The sequence below is a fragment of the Plasmodium berghei genome (genome assembly GCF_900002375.2).
Source record: "Plasmodium berghei ANKA genome assembly, chromosome: 7".
Classification (NCBI taxonomy): Eukaryota; Apicomplexa; class Aconoidasida; order Haemosporida; family Plasmodiidae; genus Plasmodium; species Plasmodium berghei.
The window spans coordinates 655,783-669,413 of record NC_036165.2 but is presented as its reverse complement, the minus strand read 5'-3'; the positions used below and the strand labels follow the sequence as shown (position 1 = coordinate 669,413).

The 13,631-nt window shown below is 23.6% G+C and overlaps 4 protein-coding genes across 4 annotated transcripts; 2 read left to right on the top strand and 2 right to left on the bottom strand.

The window, feature by feature from the left end:
- Window positions 1–426: 426 nt before the first annotated feature.
- On the bottom strand, window positions 427–1,302 carry PBANKA_0718600 (prohibitin-like protein PHBL; the record flags this gene model as incomplete). The annotated part of the gene is made up of 1 exon (XM_034564101.1): window positions 427–1,302. The coding sequence occupies one exon, from the start codon at window positions 1,300–1,302 to the stop codon at window positions 427–429; it is 876 nt and encodes a 291-aa protein (XP_034420931.1).
- A 1,925-nt stretch (window positions 1,303–3,227) lies between these two features.
- On the top strand, window positions 3,228–3,962 carry PBANKA_0718500 (repressor of RNA polymerase III transcription MAF1, putative; the record flags this gene model as incomplete). The annotated part of the gene is made up of 1 exon (XM_034564100.1): window positions 3,228–3,962. One exon carries the CDS (start codon window positions 3,228–3,230, stop codon window positions 3,960–3,962), a length of 735 nt encoding a protein of 244 aa, XP_034420930.1.
- Window positions 3,963–4,315: 353 nt separating this feature from the next.
- PBANKA_0718400 (histone acetyltransferase, putative) lies at window positions 4,316–7,696 on the bottom strand (the record flags this gene model as incomplete). Its single annotated transcript, XM_034564099.1, has 4 exons — window positions 4,316–4,352; window positions 4,527–4,579; window positions 4,691–7,282; window positions 7,421–7,696. 4 exons carry the CDS (start codon window positions 7,694–7,696, stop codon window positions 4,316–4,318), a joined length of 2,958 nt encoding a protein of 985 aa, XP_034420929.1.
- Window positions 7,697–9,888: 2,192 nt separating this feature from the next.
- Window positions 9,889–13,533, top strand: PBANKA_0718300 (DNA helicase MCM9, putative; the record flags this gene model as incomplete). The annotated part of the gene is made up of 1 exon (XM_034564098.1): window positions 9,889–13,533. The coding sequence occupies one exon, from the start codon at window positions 9,889–9,891 to the stop codon at window positions 13,531–13,533; it is 3,645 nt and encodes a 1,214-aa protein (XP_034420928.1).
- Between the last annotated feature and the right edge of the window lie 98 nt (window positions 13,534–13,631).

Sequence of the window (13,631 nt, the reverse complement as noted above, 5' to 3'; positions counted from 1 at the left end):
CAATCTCAAAAAAATTAATTGTATGTTTTAAAGTTGTGATTTATTTTACATTTTATTTTTTAACTAACCATTTCAAAGTATTAATTTGTTTTGTAATTTTACAATTAAAATTATAATTAAAATAAATGATAACCAAAAAAAAAAAACAAATATGTTGTTTTATCAACATGTAAATATATGGTTGTGTGTGTATGGGGTATATACGTGTTTGAACAATTTTATGCATATCTTTGATAAACGGTATTTACTATTTTGGGATTTTTGAAAAAAAAAAAAAAATTTACATAAAAGTTATTGAATTTACAAAATAATAGCATAAAACATACCATTACGAAATTAGCATATTTGTGGATTGTATAAAAAGTGAAACAAATAAAACATTATATAATACTATACTTAAGATGATGATAATAACATAAAATGATTTTAGTTTTCTTCATTTATTGGCTCAAATGATAACAAAACATCGAGTATAACTATTTTATAAAAAATAGAAGTATCATAAAATCTATCTACAATTTCATCAATTATATCATCTGCAGCAATTTCATTAATTTGGTCAGATTTATTTTTATTTGAATTTATGAAAGTGTCAAATTTGTGATTTTTTATAACATTTTTTATATCAATATCTAATTCTTTTTTTATAAAATGTGTACTATAATTTGCACCAAAGGAACTATATATTTCTCGAACGAATGGAATTTTTGGTTTAAGCTTTATTTCTAATTTAACTCGGACTTTTTTTTTATCATATGTTTCATATATATTTGTATACTTTTTATGAATAGGAATAATTCTCATAAATATAACATTATATTTTATAGAATTGAAAAAAAATGTCATTAAATCATCATATATATATGGTAAAACTGTTTTATCTTTTTTATTTTCCAATAAGCAAATATATCCTTCTGGAACCTTTTGAAGTGTGCAATAAAAAAATAATGATGTAACAAAACAAATTATTCCTAGAAAAAAACTTTTTCCACTTTTGAATTTTATTTCATTTTTTTTCTTAAATTCGGTATTTCTTTTTTCTATATTTTTATCATCTTTATCAATGCTCATTGTTAAATCATTTCTTTCCTTATTTATTTCATTACTATAATAAAAATGGTATATGTTTTTTTTATCAGTATTTAAAATTATATTTTTATAATTTTTTGGGAAAAAAACAAAATTCCTTTTAACCACTGAATTATAAAAATAACATTTCATCCCCCACATATTGTTAGATGTATAGCATTTTACAAAATTCATAAATCCTAATTTTCCTTCTTTCATTTTCATAATTAACATATACTTTTAAAGAGTGATAAAAGGGGGACTGTGACATATTAGTATGTTGTATTAACGTTTATTCATTTTATAAACAATTATAATCATATTTTTATGTGCTAAAATTTTGTAAATGTAAATTTGATATTTTGGAAAATCGAAAGGAAAAATAACTATCCTTCTCTATTCCCTCTCAATTGTAAATAGCATACTTATACTTGTGTACCTTCTACTTCACTTTATGTACCTTCTACTTCACTTTATGTACCTTCTACTTCACTTTATGTACCTTCTACTTCACTTTATGTACCTTCTACTTCACTTTATGTACCTTCTACTTCACTTTATGTACCTTCTACTTCACTTTATGTACCTTCTACTTCACTTTATGTACCTTCTACTTCACTTTATGTACCTTCTACTTCACTTTATGTACCTTCTACTTCACTTTATGTACCTTCTACTTCACTTTATGTACCTTCTACTTCGCTAAGGCTTTAGCTGAAAAGTAAAAGAGTAATCAATAAAAAAAATATCCGGATTAATTTATCGTTATTTATAAAATATGGTCATATAAAAAATAGAAAGAATACTGTTGTTTTATCACACAATAATTATAATATTAAATAAATTAAAAACAATTACAATTAATATAATATGCATTGATAATATAATTGGGTACTAACACATATTTGTTGTTAACAAATATATATCATTGTTTGCATGCCCCGATAAAAGAAGCTTTCTTTTTTTTTGCCATAAAAATTTATATATAATTAAAATAAAAGCATCGAAAAATATGTTTTAGTTCCTAAATTATTTTTTATGTTTTAATTCATAAAATTTCCATATATATATATATACAAATATATTTTTTTGATTATTCTAATTTTTTTTTATACTAAATTTCCATTCCTTTATTTTAAAGAATGTTTTGTTAGAATGTAAAAAAATCGTTTATTTTTTTTTGTATTGGGAACAGAAATATAAAAAAGAAATATATTATTAAGAATATTTTATGAATATGCAAAAAATATTTTTTTCAAATTTTATAGCAAATATACACACATTTATTTTTTATTATTACAATTAAGCAGATATATTATAGTTCCTCATTTTATGAATATACGGAAACTACCTTTGTAATAATAAAGCATTTACTTATTCATCCATTTATTCATCTATTTATTCATCTATTTATTCATCTATTTACTTATTTATTAATGTGGTTCCGTGTCTATCCTTTCGTTAATATATATATATATATTTATTGATAGATATACAATATTCAAATAGCAGTTTGATATTATGCTAGAAAATATGTAAGTATTTACAAAACAATAACTTTAATATTGAATGGGGTTATAGTTATTTATCAAATTGACACTCACTATGTATATACATTTTCTTAAACTTTTTAATAATAAGTTTTTCCCTCGATATACTTTTTTTGATTATATATCATAAGTTCAAATGTTTTAGATTTTTTTAAACATATATTAAAAGCCTTACAATTTTTTAATATATTATTTATTGTCATTACTATTTTTTTTTAAATATTTTTATTCCTAGTTGATTGAATGTATACATCTTGACACTTTCAATTGCTCATTTAATTTATCTTTTTTATATTCATTTTTTGTTTTCTTTTGTTTTTATTTTATTTTTTGTTTTGTCTATAAATAACCCTAGGCCCAGGCGCAGAGGAACTTTGTTTTATCCCCATTTTTTCGTCCCATTTTTTGTGATACGCTTCGAGTTTTCAACTTTGTATATCTGTTAATAATCCCTTTATGTATAATAAAAATAAATTTCTATACATCCTTTAGCTCATTCTATATATTTATTTATCATTTAGAAAAAAAAAAAAAAATATATATTTATATACATGATAATGTGTGTAAAATTAATAAACCTGACAATAAATTCAAAAACCAAAGAAAAAAATGATAAGCTTAGATATCGAAAACCTTAATGACATTAATTTAATTTTAGAAAGATTAGATGCCCATGATAGGTTTATCGAAGCTACAATTGAACTTTTTGAAACAGACAAGTATAATAACAACAATTGTAATAGTGAACATTGTAATAGTGAACATTGTAATAGTGAACATTGTAATAGCGAACATTACAATAGCGAACATTACAATAGCGAACAGTGTGATATTAAGAATAAAAAAACAATTCAAGATATATTAAATAATAAAGAAAAAACATATATTTTGTCAAATATAATAAATATATTAAATTATGTTTTCCCAGATTATGAATTTAAATATTTAAACAACTCAAATTACAAACCTATAAAAAATTTACACAATGTTATAGACAATATTAATTATAATTTATTTTATTTAGTTGAAAATATATATCGAGGATTTAATAAAAAAGTATGGAAAATATTAAAAGAATTAATTGATTTTAAATCTTGTGATATATATACATATTTAAATAATACTGATAAAGACCCATATATAGATAAACAAAGTATTTCAAGTTTTAATTATTTTTTTTTTGCAAAAAAAACTAAAAGGATATTATTTATATCTTGTATAACTAAGCCAAAATATAAAAATCAAAACGATGAAGATTTTAATAATATATATATGACAATTCAAGACGAACCTTCTATTAACCCTCAAAATGATTATGACGAAAATTATTCATCTAGTTCATAATACTCAAGTTTTAAAAAAAAAAAAAAAAAAAAAAGACAAACTTATTATGACAATATATTATGTAGAAACAGACAAAATGAATTTTTCCATTTTTCAAAAAAATGAATTTCATTCATCTTATTTTTTTTTATCCATTTCCTCGTTAACAAATAAACACATCTATGTTATCTTTATGTATCTGTATGTTCTATTTTTTTTTTTCTGTAAAGGTTATCATGAAAAAAGTTTCTGTTTACACACAATATATTTCCATTCCATTCATATTCACTTTTTAATATGAATCCAAATTGTTAAAATTGTAAATTCCAAAAATGTCAAAACTTATTTCTATCGAACTTACAACTTGTTTCTTATTAAAGTGGGTATAATGACCTCAACTTTTTGATGGTTCTGCGCAGCCAAAAATTTAAAAATTAAAAACATTAAAATTAAAAACACTAAAAACATTAAAAAAATAATTATGCACATTAAAAGCTATTGACCCGATTGATTAATAATATCACCTATTTTATATTTTCGAAAAAAAAATTTTTTTTTTTTTATTTTTTTTTATTTCAGAGTTACCTGTAATATACTTTACACTGTTTCTTCCACAAATTATTTAGCTCTTCCTTTACCTAGAATTTACAAAATTAATAAAATTGAAAAAAAAAAAAAAAATTTAATCATTAAAATTGTGCATATATTCATAAATACAAAGTCAATTTGATATTTATTTTTAATCATACATAATCTCGGAAAACATCACTAGACATACAGTTGGTATTTTTGTTTATAAGATTTCCAATGTAATCACTTTTTATCCGTTTTTTAATTTTTATTCGGACATCTTTACATGCATCTGAAGCTTCGAAATGCTCCATTGAGTTTGCTATATTCACATTTTCATTTTTCTCTTTTTTTCGAAAATGAACATGCTTATCTTCATTTTCAATATATAAAGGAGCAGGGTAAGGTAAAACACCAGCTAAAGATATTGTTTCAATCATTCGTGTAATCTGTTTATGAGTTTCTTTACAGACTTTTATAAATTTTTTTTTATCTAATTCTACATGTTCTTTTTCGATATTCTTTGTCTTTAAATACTCATCAGGATATAATATAGTTGGACTTAAAATTTTCAAATCAATACATATTTTTATTGTTATGATGTCTCTTAAATGTGTAAAAGATGCTGCTGGATCTTCTACAGTAATTTCTTTTATGTTAGAATTGACAATCGATAAATGATAAATTTTTTCCAATACTTTCATTCCTAATCCTTTATTTTGCATAGGTGGAAAAATCAAGAATTGTGATATTCGATTTCTATCAAATTGAAAAGTAAAAAATGTATATGTTGTTGCTAATCCAAATAAATAATAATAATATAAATATTCTGAATCTTCTTCATTACTATCACCTTTGTTACTTCCTTGTCCACTATCACTATTACTTCGTCTTCTTCCTTTTTTATTTTTTGTTTGCTCTACTATTATTTTTTTTTTTGCATCAATCATATTCATTACATATTCTGGATTATTTTCTTCGAATTTTACTATTTTACCATTTTCGCCATTTTCAGGTTTGTCACAAATTAATAAATTTCCATCATTCTTTAAATCTGAACATAAATAAACAACATCATATTTTTTATGAAAAGAGTAATAACATTCTTCCTCTTTTTCATATCTATTATTCAACGTCTCATTAACAACTTGCATAACTGTTTCACGGCTAAGTACATATTCTATTTCTTCCATTTCAAATTTGTTGAAATCTTTACTTTTTATTCCATCTCTATTTTCATCAATTTTTGTCTGCTCACTTCTGTCTGTATTATCTTCACCCTTTTTAACCCGTTTATTCTTCAAATTGTTTTTTTTTTCGTTCGAATTTATTTCACTAAATCCTCTTTTTCCAACATTTTTTATTTTTATTTCTTCATCATTATCACAGCAATTGTTTTTATCACCTGCTTTGTTTTCAACAATTCCTCTTTTTCGATTTAAATAAATATTTAGAGAATCTATAAAATCATTTTCACTAAAACTTTTTGTATTTTCCTGTTTAAATACTATATATGGAAGAATAACATTCCATCGACAATCATATTCAATATTAGATGCACTTTCAATAAACCAGTGATAAAACCATTCTACTTTTCGATGTAATAATTCAAAATTTGCTTTTATTGTATAATCATATTTATTATATTTATCTTCTATTGCTCCTCTTCTTTTTTTTTTTTCTTCATCTGTTTTTTCAATTATTCCCTCATTAATTTTTTCATTTTTAACATTTTGTTTTGGTTTTATCATTTTACTTTCAATAATAGATTCTTTACCTTCTTCTTGTTTTTCAACATTTTCCATATTTTCATTCAATCCCATTTCAGATTCATTTATTTTTTCAAGATTGTTCGATTTTTCCTTCACATCCTTTAAAGTTGTATCTTTTTTTTTCTTATCATTTATGATGTTTAAATATTCTTTATATAGTTTTGATAAATCTTTTTCTGTAACATATTTTGTAAATTTCTTTTTCCCTTTTTTATTATCAATATCAATTTCTCGATTTTTTATATCTTCTTCTAAAAATTTATTTTCACTATCTTTATCATTTAATTCGATATTTCCATTTTGTTTAACATTATTTTTTTCTTCTTCGTCGATTTTTTCATTTTCAATGGATCGAGTGCTATTGCTCAAACATATATTACTATTGTTACTAGAATTTTTACATGTACTATTAGAAATACTTTCATTATTTGAAATTTTATTCATATTATTATGAACCATATTCAATTCCGATTTGTCTAATTTAATAGGATTATCAATATTCATATTATTTATATTATTACTTGCTCGAAGTAAAATATCAGTATTGTTACAAAAAGAATCATGTGTAGTTCCAGATTTATCCAATCTATTATTGTTTTTATTTTTTGATTTAAAATATGTTTGTGAAAATCCACATTTTCTTATTTGCAAATATATTTTTTCACTAAGTTTTTTTTCATATATTACAAAACCAGGAGGAATATAATTATTTCTATTTATGATATTTTTATAATGTTTGTCTTTTATATTTCTAGATTTTTTATGTTTATTTTTATCCTGTTTTATCTCGTTTCTTTTTAAAATTTTTAAAAAATCTTCTTCAGATTCAACAAACCCCCCCGGATAAGGGGTAGTGATATACAAACTTTGCAAAAGTAATAACATAATATAATTAGAATTTTCATATTGGTCAGATATTGAACCACTCAATTTCATGTATACTTCATAACAATCACATGTATAATAAAAGTCGATTTTCAACGATTCGAACCCAATTATCTAACAAATAAAAAAATAAAAAAAAAACAAAACTGTAAACAAATAATCATATATGGATCAAGAAGAATAATGAACATCCCAATATAAATTCATTCCAAAGAAAAGACATTTAACAAAAAGCACTTTGTGAAAAATTACCTGCTCACTGTCGCTAAAAAAATGGTGGGTAAATAAAGGCTTAAAAGAATAGGTATTATTAAAATAATCTTTAGTTGATATACAAGGATGAAAGGTAATCGAATTTATAGCATTCAGTTTTGGAATACATGCATATGCATTAATTGACGGAAAAAAATTTAATGATAAATTTTGTAAATCTGCTGCGCAATTCTTTATACAGTTATAATAGTCCCTATCCATATCCTCATATTTGCTTTCTTGGACATTATCTATATTATTTATCTCGCTTTTCATTTTTACAAAAATTATTTATTCTAAAAATATATGCATATAGACACTTAAAATATGCTCCGAGTTATTCTCTATATTTACAATACAAATATCCCTTTAAAATTACACACTAATTGGGTTTATACGAAATTTCCTTAGCCATAAATATCCAAATACATAAATAACCTGATAAATGACTCATAACATTAATATGTGCATGTATAAACTTCTGTTTAGTTTACATTACTATATATAGAGGAACGAACACAAACTATATGCATGTGTGTACTACAGTTTGGGTTTGTAGAATATTAAGCTCCTTGTTTTGTTAACAAAAAAAATATATAATAATAATGCTAATAAAAAAAATAAATGCTTGCTTACATTTAGTTAATAACATACAATATAAATATGTAAAACACTTGTTACACTTGCAACAAAACACGAAAAAATGCACACCAAAAAATATATATATTAATAATACTTATAAATATACGCGCATATTAGATGGATATGTTCTTGTGACTTTAGTGAGCAGCCATGCATATTATACACATATATATCCACTATGTACATTATGCATTTATTTAAAATTGAATTGTATAGTAAAATATTACTATTCACAAAATAAGAGTGCACCAAAAAAACTTATTTAAGAAATAAATTCCCAAAACAAAAATAAACGTGTAAAAATACACAAAGGCTATATCTGTGACATATTTGTATGGAAATAAACATCTCAAAAATTAAGTAAAAAGGAAAAAAAATAAAAGAAAATATTATAAGTCCAAGGTTTTTTTAAATAAATCCTAGAATAATTGGAAGGCCATTAATATATATGCGTAAAAGCACAAAATATATATTTATACTTAAAAAAAATTTATGTTACAAAAATAAAACGCAATTACAATTTAGCTCATAAAGGAATCTATCTTTTATTATATAATAATAATATAGTTGTATAATGAATATTTTCATATATTAATGTGTATTATATAATCCATACACCATAGTTATACATTCTTAATATCATATTTTATTTTTATTTTCATTTTCTTCCATGGTTTTCCTTCCTTTTTTGTATTATAATTTACTCGTTCATTTTATTATTTTTTTTCAAAATAATTCAAAGCTTTTACCATAATATATATCAACACATCGGGCTCATTTTCTCTGTAGCGCTACTGACATTTATTTTTTTTTACCGCTATGACTGCATTCCACATACGCGAAAATAAACCTACTTCATACAAAATATATCATATAAGCATTGTTTTATATATTAAAATACACTACTTGGAAACATATGACATAAAAATAATAGTTTTACCAATATGCTATTATATATATTTATTTAATAAAAAATATATATATGCATATATAATTATGTGTGTATAATGACATGACTCAATTTTTCATTTTTCTCCACATTCCAATGATATATATTAAGGATGTTCTGTTTAATTCACTGGTCAGGTTTTTATGCTATTTTAATGTTTCAATTTTATAGAGATAGCTGTTTTGTACTGTTTATTATTATTATTTTTTTTTATGACTTGTTCATAAAACTAGCTTATTATTTTTTTTAAAGATATCTTATTTTGCTATGTTCATGTGAAAAGTAGTCGACAATAAATAACATATTCGTCTACACTTACACACATAATACCTTTTTTAAGAAATAAGCAGAAATTTAAGAAAAATTATAACAATATGAACAAATATATTCTATTATGGCTAGTTAAAAAAAATATAATAATGAAATAAAAACAGTTCACATTATATATTATTATGCATTTTTTGGCTATTTTACAATATTATAATTAATTAAAATTATATTTGGTTTTATTCCTTTTGAGGAATACCCGCATATGTCAATTTAATAGTTTTCCGAAAATATACAAAAAACAATTTGTAAAAAATACACAAAATGCCTATAAAAAGAAACATGAAAAAAAACTGAAGCATACATACCAAAATTTTGTTTTCATTTGTGTGGTTATTGCTTGTTTTGAAATTTTCAATGATGCCGGTTTATCGTTTTTTATTTTTTGTTGAAACAAAGATTTCCATATACATATTTTAAGTTATTATTTGATCTAATTTTGCTTATTTTTCCAACCATATGCGAACGGTTGTTATCAACTTTAACCATATCCCCATATAAATATACACTCGCACATACACATGTTCATTTACCGTTCATACCAGCAGTTATGTCACTCTCGAGCTCAGACTCTAGTATTTTTAGCGACACTGATTATGGTGGTAGCAGCGAAGAAGATGGTGATATTACCAACAGAGAAGAGACTGTAGAAAATGTGAAATTTTATAATAATATATTAATAAAACTATTTTTAAAAAATAAGAAATATTATGAACAAATAAAAGCCATAGCTCTTAATTATATTAGTAAATTAGAGGATATTGAATTTTTTAATGTAGAAAAAATTGTAGAAGACAGAAATGACCATATATACAATTTTTATTTTGATACATATGACGCAATTGAATATGGGGAAAATAAATTAATTTATTATATTCAAAATAATTTTCATAAATTTATTGATGTTATAAATAACTATTCCACTCCATTCTTCTTTAGACTCGTTTTTTTGAGTTGCTATTTTGAAGTCCTTCGAAATGAAGAAATTATGAGAAGGAATACGCCTAAAAAAAACCAAAAGAAACAACATTATAAAGAAAATAATTTAGAAAATTATAAATTTGACGAACCTGATCAAAACAATGAAATGATTAAAAACGGAAATTCCAATTCTATAGACAACCTTATTAGAGTGGCTGAAAATGATATGACCATTTCGGAAAAAGAAACAAATACATATAACGAAGACAGAGAAAGCCAAAAGGAAGAAGCATTCACCAGTTTAAGTCAAAAATTAAATCAATCTAAGTCTAGTGATAATGATAGTGATCAGTTAAATGATGGCAAACTGGAAAAATCCAAACAACCCGAAGGAGATGAAAAAAAAGGGATACACTTTTACGATTTTATAGATTATGAATTTAACAAAGATAAGAAAGTAATGGAGGAAATAGATTTATATAGTGCCTGTTTAATGAAAGGTATTTTACATTCTTATAAAAGTTATGAATTTTTAACAGACAATAATATAAAATCAAAAATAAATAATTGCTTAAAAATAATATTTGATAAGCATAATATAAAATTGAAATGTCGAATTGTAAATGTTCCATTTTTACATAATATGCACATAAATAATTTGCAAGAAATAGAAAGTAATAAATATATTGGCAAATTTATAAGTACAGAAGGTATAATAACAAGAGTTGGAGAAAAAAAAATTTTAGAAGAATATAAAAAATATAGATGCATGAGCTGTGATCATATTATTAAAAAAAAAGCCATACCTGAATTATACTATAATACTCAACCGGTTATCAAGTGTCAAAATATTATAAATACAAATAGCGATCCTAATAAAGTAGATATTATGCTATATAAAAATATTTTCAAAGGAAAAAAAAAAGATAAAGTAATTGGCAAAGGAGGGGGGAAATGGGTAGCAAAGGAAAGTAATTACAATAAGAATAAATACAGCATGAAATTCAAGATACGAAAAAATAGTATGGATAATAATAATAATAATAATATTAAACCCGGGATTGTATCTCAAAAGATTTGCAACAAAACCAACTTTGAATTTTTAGAAAATGAAGTTCAAAGAGTCGATTACCAAGAAATAAAAATAAAAGAAACAAGCAATGCAAATATTCCATTTTCAATAACCGTAGTGGTATTAGAAAATTTGGTAGGAAAGTATTATCCTGGAAAAAAAGTAATAATAAATGGAATAATTCTAAGGCGATGGAAAAGACTGTATAAAGATATTAGATGTGATACAGAATTATTCATCGAAGCTAACAATATTGAAGTTAATAAATTGGGAAATTCAAAGGGCAATGAAATATTAATAGATAATGATTTTACAAAAAGTGTACATAGCCTTATTGATGAATCTGAAACCTGTGCAAAATGGAAACGTCTAGACCAAAACAATGCTATTCAGAGTATTCTATTAGAAAAAAATAACTGTGGACAAAAATTACAAACAGATAATTATCGAAATGATATCATTTCGAATATAAATGGTTCAACGCTTGTAAGAAATACGCATATTACAGGAATGAGTTTCCAAAATAGAGAAATGGAACATGAAATAAATATTTTTGAAAAATATTGGTTTGCCTTTAAAGATAATAAAATTGAAGGAAAAAAGAATATATGTGAGAGTGTATGCCCTAATTTATACAATTGTAAAATATCTAAATTGTCAGTATTACTTGTTTTGATAGGAGGAAACAAAATAAATGAGTTTGACTCATTTTACGCTGAAAACAATCGTTGGAAAAAATATTTCAATAGAAGTGAAGAAAATGATGAAAGTGAAGATAGTAATTTGAATGATAACATGACAAAACGGAAGAAGGGGTTCGAGAATGAGCAAGATTCAAATGCTACATTTTCAAATGATGATAATATATATATGAGACAAAATGAAGGAAAAAAAAAAAAAAAAAAAAATAATGTACTTTATGATAGTTTGAAGAGAAAAGGGGGAAAAAGGTCGAAAAAAATGATAAATCAAATTTCTGTAGATAATTATCATAAAAGGTCATTATGCCATTTGCTATTAGTTGGAAATCCAGGAACAGGAAAATCACAATTGTTAAAAGAAATAAAAAATTTAACAAATATATGCACTAATGTATCTGGAATGTTTTGCACAACAGCTGGTTTAACATGTGCAGCAATAAAAGAAGGAAACAACTTTATGTTGGAAAGTGGTGCACTAGTTTTAGCAGATAATGGCGTATGTTGTATTGATGAATTTTGTTTAATGAAAACGGAAAATAAAAATGCTATACATGAAGCCATGGAACAATTGTCTATATCTATAGCAAAAGCTGGTATAGTAGACAAATTAAATTGCAGGTGCACTATTATCGGTGCATCAAATTTTGAAATACATAAAAATATGAACGGAACTATAGATAAATGCCAAGATCAAGTACTTATTATAAACCTTTCATATGCTTTACTAAGTAGATTCGATTTAGTAGTTATAACAGAAGACAATGATGAAACAGATGCACGAGTTGCTGATTGTGTTTTGCGTCAGGGTGAGGATGAAATAAATTTGGAAAATAAAAATGAACATAACAAGGAGAAACCAAGAGAAGATCAAGAGACAGTGAATGATGCAAAAATAATACACTTAGAAAATAATGAAAATGATGAGCTAGCCAAATATGCAAATTCAGAGGGAAAATATTCTGAACAAGTAAGAAAATTTTCCGATACTAAAAAAAAAAAAATAACGTGGCCTAGCGAAAAATTAAAAGAGTACATATATTATTTAAAAAATAATTTTTTTCCAAATTTCACAAAAAGTTCAAAATTAATTTTAATAACATATTATTCACATTTAAGAAAACATAATAATGGAGATAATGGAACAACCATTCGTTCGTTAGAAAGTCTGATCAGATTGAGCGAAGCTCATTCTAAATTAATGTACAATAGTATAGTTACAACAGATGATGTTATAAATATTATTTTGTTAGTTGAGCTTAGTTTACGTAGTTATCAAATAGGTATTAAAATAAACGGAAATAATAATATTCTAATAGCAAAGACTGGAATCATTGAAAACTTAAAACAAATTTTATTAACATATAATCAGATTAACCATACATTCAAATTATTAGATGATGTTTTGTTTGATAAAAGTTTATATATTTACTTTAAATCTGTAATTTTGAACAAGTTAGGTTTGTCGGAACAAGATGGTGTTATTCATAGTGTGGTACAATAGGAAGTTACACAAAAAAAAACTGTATTAAATTTTTCTCTTATTTTTTAATCATCAAAATGGCTTTATTAGTATGTCATTTTTTTATGACATATAATTAA